The sequence below is a fragment of the Rhyacophila brunnea genome, unplaced genomic scaffold (assembly GCF_057557595.1).
Source record: "Rhyacophila brunnea isolate RB1 unplaced genomic scaffold, BYU_Rbru_1.0 scaffold_7, whole genome shotgun sequence".
Classification (NCBI taxonomy): Eukaryota; Metazoa; Arthropoda; class Insecta; order Trichoptera; family Rhyacophilidae; genus Rhyacophila; species Rhyacophila brunnea.
In genome coordinates, this window is record NW_028233339.1 from 36952423 (window position 1) to 36961110 (window position 8688).

The following is an 8688-nucleotide window of genomic DNA, read 5'->3' on the forward strand; positions in this document are numbered from 1 at the left end:
AAGAAAACTTTAATACGAGAAAATAAAAATGTATGGTAAGACTCACTAGTTAGAGGAACCAAATTGGAATGTTTTAGGTCGAGTGCCAAAAATAACTGGAGGGGTGCCATTTGGAATGTTAAAAATAAATAAAATAAGTAAGATGAGTCGGGGTGGTGTGACATCGAAACCAATGAGATGAATTTCAACTTGGTTCATGATGAATAGATGTGTTTTAAACAGTAATTGAAAACTTTACCGTAGAATCAACAAAAGCATTACAATTAATTTGTACAGAAGGAACCCACTGTACCTATATCTTTTATCCTCTACAACATTTTAATATTTTTTGATTACTAGTCAGTTTTTACACTTACTCCAATATTGGGGTAAGTGTAACTAAATCCATCTTTATTCCAAAAGCACTTCAAAACTATAATGTATTACATGGATGAGTCTTCAGTTAAAACCAGTGGCGGCTCATAGATAAGATATGTGGAGGTGCTGCGATTGATTAAAAATAAAAAAAAATGTTTATTTGGATTACCTATATTTTACTATTAACATCAAAATTAAATATAAATTATTAATTAGGTAGGTACCTACATTAATAATTAAAATAATGAACTTTGCATAAATTGCTTGCAGAAATAAGTTTTAACAATGTTAATAAGTAAATCATTAAAGCTATATTTCTTTCCTCGTGCGCGTGCTCACGTGCGAACGCAGAAACGGCGAAAAACTGTCGGACCGGCAGTACCGATCAAGCTTCCAGCTGCGAGCCCCGCTCCCCGCGTCCCTCCTTCACCCACTCAAGCATATTCCATTGAAAAATGGAACTGCATAAAGTCATAAAGATGGTCACTTTCTGATATTAATACTGAAGTGTATGATAATTATTGGATGTATCGGTGCACGGGCAAGCTTAATACACGCTTAAATAATATTGATATTTTCATATTATAATATACATAAATTTATGTATATTATAATATTACATTTTCTTCAATTTGGTTGGGGGTGCTGCAGTTCCGCAGTGCATATGGACGAGCCGCCACTGGTTAAAACTATATTTAGTATAGAATTTCAACAAAAATGGACTAAAACATTTTTTTGGGGTAAGTGTGTCATACTAATGCATGAAGAGCTAGTGGTGTCCCGAAACAAAAATGCCGTATTTTTTATTAGTTAGTGTATCGTAGTTGACGGAAATCTGATGCGACTAATGAGTTTACTTTTTGAAGGATCATGGGATAAACTTGTTTTGTCAACATTATATTATAATTTTGTGGACAATCTTTTAAATTCAGGTTTAAGATTTGTACTGTTTAATAAAACAGGTTATAGTATCTACCAATTGATTACAAAAGAATCGCAAACTTTTTTGCGAGCACATTCTACAGCTTGCAGTTTTTTAAAATAATAACTCATTTCTTCGAAACCTATAAACCAATCGTGTCAGGGTACTTCGTTTTTAAACGGTGTGTTAATATTATTTTCTGTATTATATCGTCCAATTAATTCAAGGACTACTTTTTTTGCGAAACAGAAACCGTGCTTTTCCTGCAAATTTTCTGCCAAAGAAGTTTCAATCTCTTTGGGTAATATTGTACTTCTGCTAAAACTGTCTTCTTTTCTTTCGTAAACATGAGCAATAATTGTAGATTGTGGATCCCGTATTTTCTCGCAGCTTCATATCCTGTCAACAGATTGTTTTTTACACATTCAACTGTTTCTTGTAATTTTCCTTTGTCGTAAGCTCCTTTATCTGGCTTTGGTTTATATTTCCGCGGCATATTTACATGTGGAAAAATTGCATATTAATTACCACATGTTAGATAAGCACTCATTTTAAAAACTTATGTATTAAATTGATACACATGCATTCCTATCTCCTCTTCCGAGTACCTACTTAGCTAACATAAAACTACATATAATAATAAAATTATAAACATTTAATTCAATTACAAACATTTTTTTCGATCGATATAAATAAAGCGTCGTGTCCCATCACGAGTTAAAATAATTACTATGCGAATTCATGGAAAATATACGGTGGAAGTGTGACACAACACAAAGATGCACCCATGGGTGCACTTACCCCACGCATTTACGTTCTTGGGGTAAGTGCGTCGTTCTTGGGGTACTCGATTAAAGGTTTAAATACTTATCAATAAGTAAAACGATAACAAAACGTGAAGCAGGGTATCAAAACACATATACTCACCATTTTTTACAACCACAATGTGCATATTTTAGATTTGCAGTATCGACACCATTTCTGATTATTTTTATAAATCAGTGGGGCCCTGCTATCACCTTTCCATAGATGGCATCATCCAATTTGTAGTAGATACTGATAAATCTTAGTAGCCACACTTACCCCAATTCACCATCATTTCTTTTAATCAGAAAGCATTCCTACATTCCGCAATAATTATATAGTACATGCTGGTACTTACATAAAATTTTTCATTTTAGCTGGCACAATAAATTATTGTTGTGAAATATAAAAATCTAGCGAAATCTTGGACTGTATTAATTTAAATGAAAGATATAATAATACTCGTTATTATGCAGGTAGTGGTGTCAAAGATCCACTGGCTTTGGAGGCTTTATAGACACTTGGGCTACAAAACAGTACAAGTGGCCCTCGACTTTCGCACGTAATTGGTTCCTGAAAATGTGTTTGAATGTTCAAAAGTAGAGGGATGTAAAAAAAACAACAAAGTGTACTTTAAAATATTTATTTATCAATGGGTATAATAAAGTTAACAAGACGTTTTATCAATCAGGTATTTTCTTTATAAACTTGTCGAGAAATAGTTGAATACATAGCACCCTTTTACGTATTTGAGAAGGTGACGGGGAGCAGAGAAGAGAGTAGCGACTGTATAGAAGCGCACAGTTTTTGCATTATCAATAAAAATCTAAATTGTAAGAAATGTACGAAATAGGGAATCATGCAAAAGTAGAACGTTCAAAAGTCGAGGGCTGCCTGTATTCCATAATCAATAATATAATATATTATAGAATAATTCAATATATTATATTTTTATTTTAGTTATGTTATGCATATATTGTTGGAATGCTCAGGTCCAATTCTTACTAAAATAATATTCAGTAAATAGAAAAACAGAATGATGAAAAATGGAGCAGATAAAAGATTAGTTTTAAATTATAAAATATAAAATTTATTAAACAGTAATTATGAATACAAATATAAAATCACAATAAAATGTGTATGTAAATATGTATCAAAAATAATAAGTACTTATATTTTATTTCATAATAACAGTTAATTAACCAGTAAATTATTTACTGGTGAATATAAATTAACTAATAAATATATTTGTAACTGAAAATAAAAATGGAATGACTTCATGTTGGTGTTGCTGCGTGACAATCTCAGTTTTGTGTATTCTTTCGACACTATAAACATTTTTCTAATATGGTCCCGTAAATATTATTGATAGAAATTAAAAAGTATTTTTCATATAAATACTAGTATCTCCTTAATCAACTTTCGTAAAATATCGCTTCGCAATAACCTTGCTCTTTTCATGTTCCAGAGTCTAAAAATTAACAATCAATTAATATCATTAGGAAATGTCAGCTTTATAATAAATTATTTACATAAAATCAGCTGGTGAAAACGCTGGACATATGGGTCAGAATGCTGGATACTCAACAAACAAGAAGACAGAAAATCTAATTTTTTTGAAAAACAAAAACTTTGGGTGTTATAGAAAATAGCATTCGAAAGTACAATGACAAGCTGTACACACTTTATGGAGATAAATCGAACACATGGCATATGAATATGCAGAGATTGCACTGGTACAGTCACATGCAAATCTGCAGAAAAAGTTATCAGCAAGGTAAGCTATTTTATAAAGGGCATTCAAAATTGTTTTAAAAGCTGTTGTTTTCAATAAAGAATCTTGTACATCAAAAATAAATGAATAAATTTGTGAAGTGCATCTTAATATAAAAGTTTTTTCATAAACTACTGCACAAAAGATAAATATTGACAGAAAAATAATTGATCACACAGGGTAACAAAATTACTTACAATCACACAGGATTTTTCATCAAAAGCATAATGACGTGAAGTTTTAATTCCACTTTGGGCAATAACTGAGTTTGTAACCAAATTATTATCAGTTTCAAGTGTCGTTGTGCTCTGGAAAAATAGAAGTGAATTATTGTATTAAAACAAGCAAAATTTATACAGCCATCAAATGCACAATATAACATTGTGGATTCTCAAGTCTTGATTTTTGCATACAAAATATAATTCATCAATTATCATTGATTTTCATCATAATTTTCATGCAACGATAATTATTAACATTCATTGAAATAATATCTTTTTCGAGTCCAATTTAAGTCATGTTATTGTAACTTTGTTATTACAATTAAACAGATGAAAAAATTTGATGCGTATTGACGTCCAGTGTCTCTGATCCGCCAAACGTCACCGCCGAAAATAAGAATAAATAGTTCCAAAATATTGTAATAATATAATATAATTTCGAAATGAGTCAAAATAACTATACCAATAGTTAAATATTATTACAATCTAATATAAAAAACATACGATCCTCGCTATTATGTATTTGATATTTCAATACAAACTTTTGATATTTTTTTTGCAGTGACCTATAAAACAATCTCTGAAGAATGGTATGTAATAATATTAGTAAAATATTTAAGTAGGTATTTAAGGTTTTACTAGGCCTATAAATAAAAGAATGTACAATTTTGATAGTTTAGATTGATAAAATATTTGCATTATTATTGAACAAGAAAGACATTTATGCAAAATCATTAAAGGAAAAAATACACAATGCATGTTTGAAAGTAGTTTCTCAAACATAAAGATGGTTGTAAAAAAATACTATTATGTCAAAAAGACATAAATTAAGCTATAAGTGTATTAAGTATAATGCCGGTGCTCTATTGGCGAGCCAAAAGTCCGAGGACAATAAATCGTCCGATTTGTCTATGCTCTGCTCCTGATCAACGAACGAATAAAAAAGTTGAGCTATCAAAAGTTAAAAGTTGCGATTATCGTAATGTCACCCGACAACACAAGTTTTGCGTTTTCTTTTATGAATTTCATAAATATAAATAAAAAATAATTGATAAATCTCTAATTTTCTAATGTGTAAATTAACAAATTAATCAATAAAATGTTTAAAACAATTACAGATTATTTCGGTCCGAATGATTGCGTATTAATGTCGAATCGAATTTACGTAGTGATCGACGGACGAATTCTGGTAACTCGGAGAGTAAAATATCAAACATGTTTGAAATCCAACGAGCCTGGTCTGCGGATTTAAAAGTCTGCAGATCTGGGGTGCTCCATGCGAAAAAAAAGACTGTAAATCGTCTAACTTGCGTGCCAATGGAGCCAAGGCTTTATACTATCGTCTGAGTGTACTTGATGGAGTTTGAATTTAAATCAATTTAAATTACTTACTTCACCATGTTCGATCCTGAGAGGATGGAAGTTTTATGAACAGATTTTTTTATGAGAAACGGATGTTAGCCACTTGCTCAACCTATTAGGTCCATAATCTGACCCCAAACACAAATTCAAAAACAATATGTGTATTTGTCAGACTCAGGATTCGAACCTGACATCCACAACAATATAAGCTGATGCTCAAACCGCTCGGCCATCATGGGACTTTCAATAATTTATATATAATAATACATTTTAAGCAATTAATAATTACCTTCAAAGTTTCGCCATTGGGCATATGCTCTTCATATTCTTCAGCCAAGAGAAACTTTTGCTCCGTGGTCCTCATAAGAGATGAATTTTTAATAATCCAATGTTCACCATCCTTTGATATTTCCATTGTTGGTGATGATAGTGCCATCATTTTGCGTGCCATATACGGTACACCTGAACACAAAGAAAAGGTTATTGAATATTGTGTTAAAATTACTTTTTAGGATCTTAGTATTTTAAGTCTAACCCAAACCAATATACATCTACTGCAAACAAATTATATAGGTACAGTAGAACCTAGATTATTCAGACTAATTGGGGATGAATAATCGAAAAAATAATAAAACATCTATTTTACTTCTAGAATAAATCTTTTTAATAGGAACTTTTGAAAAATTCACTTTGGTGGAACCTCGATTTTATATGGCCGGAATTCACGTTATCCCACTATTTGTGTCTAGTTTCTGCAGTCCCCCATATTTTTTAGTACATTTAATTCCTGGTTTTATGTTTTTATTTTCCACATTTTACGTCTGAAATAAATATTCAAAATTCATAAAATTTACAATTTATTTTAACATATATTTTTGTATTATAGGTATAATATAGGTACCTATATTAAACGTTATACGTTTAAGATGATATTAAAAAAAAAAAAAATGAACACATTCAATTAAGTATGTATATTATACAAAAATGCACAGCAATCATTTAAATTTAAAGTTGCAGATGCAAAACCTCAGTTATTTTTATAACTGCGCATGCCATGTAAGCAGTGACGCATTTACACATTCCTTTTTATACGGCAGACACGACTGGCAGTGTATAAGGCCAAGCAGCGCTCGAAATGGAGATGTTTACGAACTGGAGCGCTCGACAGTTTAAAGATATTTACATAGTTATCAAGATTTCACGAACAGGAACGGCGCTCCGGTGCACTCCGGTCCATTTCAAGCCCTGAGGCCAAGTTTATACAATGTAGTTTGTGGGCAATCTTTTACTTTGTTTACTTTCACAAGTGTGGAGCGCACGGAAATTTTTGTCATTCTCGTAGTTTTCGACAGTAGCTCCCCCATCCCATTCTTCAGATAAGTTTCTAGGTCTGTACATCATTTTCACATTTTGTTTGTTAAATAAGTTACTAAAGCTGTTTTTTTTGTTTATTTTATGCCAGTCCCTTCAAAGAACCATGGTTTCAGTGCATATATTTAAAATGTTGTCTTTTTCTTAAAATTATAAAATATAAATCCAAATAACTGAGGTGCTACCGTAATTGTTGGTAAACTTTTTCAATTACATAAATGCATGAGCAGACATTTATCTGAAACCCAACATATCTCCACACCTGCAAACATTGATATTGAATTAAATAATGTAGTTTAGACAGCCCACATCGTACAAATTTGCTTGTTTTAATCAAAGCTACATTCTTTGAGACCAACCATCACTATTTCCTATGAAACAGTAAAAAAAAAATCCAGCAAACAAACCCACATTTGCTTATTTTTCACTGCAATTGCACAAGTTTTTCATTCGTAACGGAATGCAAAGAAACATGAATATTTGTATAACGTTTATGTGTTTGCAGGCAGATGTAGGTATTGGACTTGTAAGCCAGGACTTGGGTTTATGTCAACAAAAATATAATTAATATCTTACCAACGGCGGCAAAATATTCGTCGGTATTTTCATTTTTAACGTGCTGGTATTTGCCAAATATCTTCTCCATTTCTGCAGCCGGCGTGTGATATACGTATTGTGTACTGACTGTTTTAATCTCCTGATAAAACTGTGTCACTTGACGATATGTACTCAACGACGATAAGCAATTAGGATAATCTAATAGCAGGCAGATATACTTAACGGATTAATACTGATAATAAATACATGAATATTATGAGTTATGACAAATAATGAAGAAAGTTTTGTTTTGACGTTACTTTGACAGCACCTCGGAATGTGAATGTGTGTGTGATGTGTGTGGACGCCAGTGTTGCCATATTTTCAAAGCGGAGTTATAGTACAGAGCCTCCAAAATTATAGTATTTCGTCCAAAAATATAGTACGCGTTGAATGACCATTACTTTTCTGCATTTTCAACCAATTCCGTGTAAGGTAATTGAAGATCTTGGCATAAAAACAGGCAATGTCACAAAACACTTTTTTTGGTACTGTTCGGTAAAAGCGGATACAGCGGAAAACGCATTTTGAAAATAGCCGATAAACTGGATTATTTGTTAGGTTAACCTAACCAAACCTAACCTAACCTAACCCAAACTAACAAATAATTGAGTTTATCGGCTATTTTCAAAATGCGTTTTCCGCTGTATCCGCTTTAACCGAACAGTACCCTTTTTTTTCAGGAGAGGGTAAAAACATAATATCTTGGTTGTCAAAAAAAAAATTATTAATCTGACAATCAGAAATTATAGAGAAACCGTATATGCACTATATGAATGTAAAAAAAATATTAAATTTATTTCGGTTAAATAGATATTTAAAAAAGAATGAGTGTGACATTTGCTGTTTTTACACAATTTTTGGACATTTGTTTTTTTTATTGCAAAATTGAAAAGATCGAAATGTAAATAATATGACTAAAACTATAATTTTATTAAATAAAATAAAGAATATTTATTTCTGTTATTTTTTAAACATAATTCAACTTTTAATAAGGTTTGGACATATTATTTACGATTTATATATTACATACCAAACGACTTCAATGTTTCTAAAAAATCAAGAATTAAATATTTGAAAAAATGTTTTAATCATGTGTGGGTTTATACTGATTAGCTTCATATTATTATTATTGATTTAATTTAATAAAACACATTTTTTAGTATCTACTTATTCCACTTTTATTAAATAAATCTGGACTGGTTTCGTCCGCCTCTGTTTTTCTGCCAACTGTTTTCAACAGTTGAAAATGTCCCTTTAAGGCGGACGAAACCTATTCA

General features: G+C 31.1%; 1 protein-coding gene across 1 annotated transcript; it reads right to left on the reverse strand.

The window, feature by feature from the left end:
* Positions 1 to 2710: 2710 nt before the first annotated feature.
* Positions 2711 to 7690, reverse strand: LOC147064787 (fatty acid-binding protein-like). The gene is made up of 4 exons (XM_085957552.1): positions 7388 to 7690; positions 5730 to 5902; positions 4055 to 4165; positions 2711 to 3554 (listed from the first exon to the last, which is right to left on the reverse strand). The coding sequence occupies exons 1-4, from the start codon at positions 7455 to 7457 to the stop codon at positions 3495 to 3497; spliced, it is 414 nt and encodes a 137-aa protein (XP_085813678.1). The 5' UTR covers positions 7458 to 7690; the 3' UTR covers positions 2711 to 3494.
* Between the last annotated feature and the right edge of the window lie 998 nt (positions 7691 to 8688).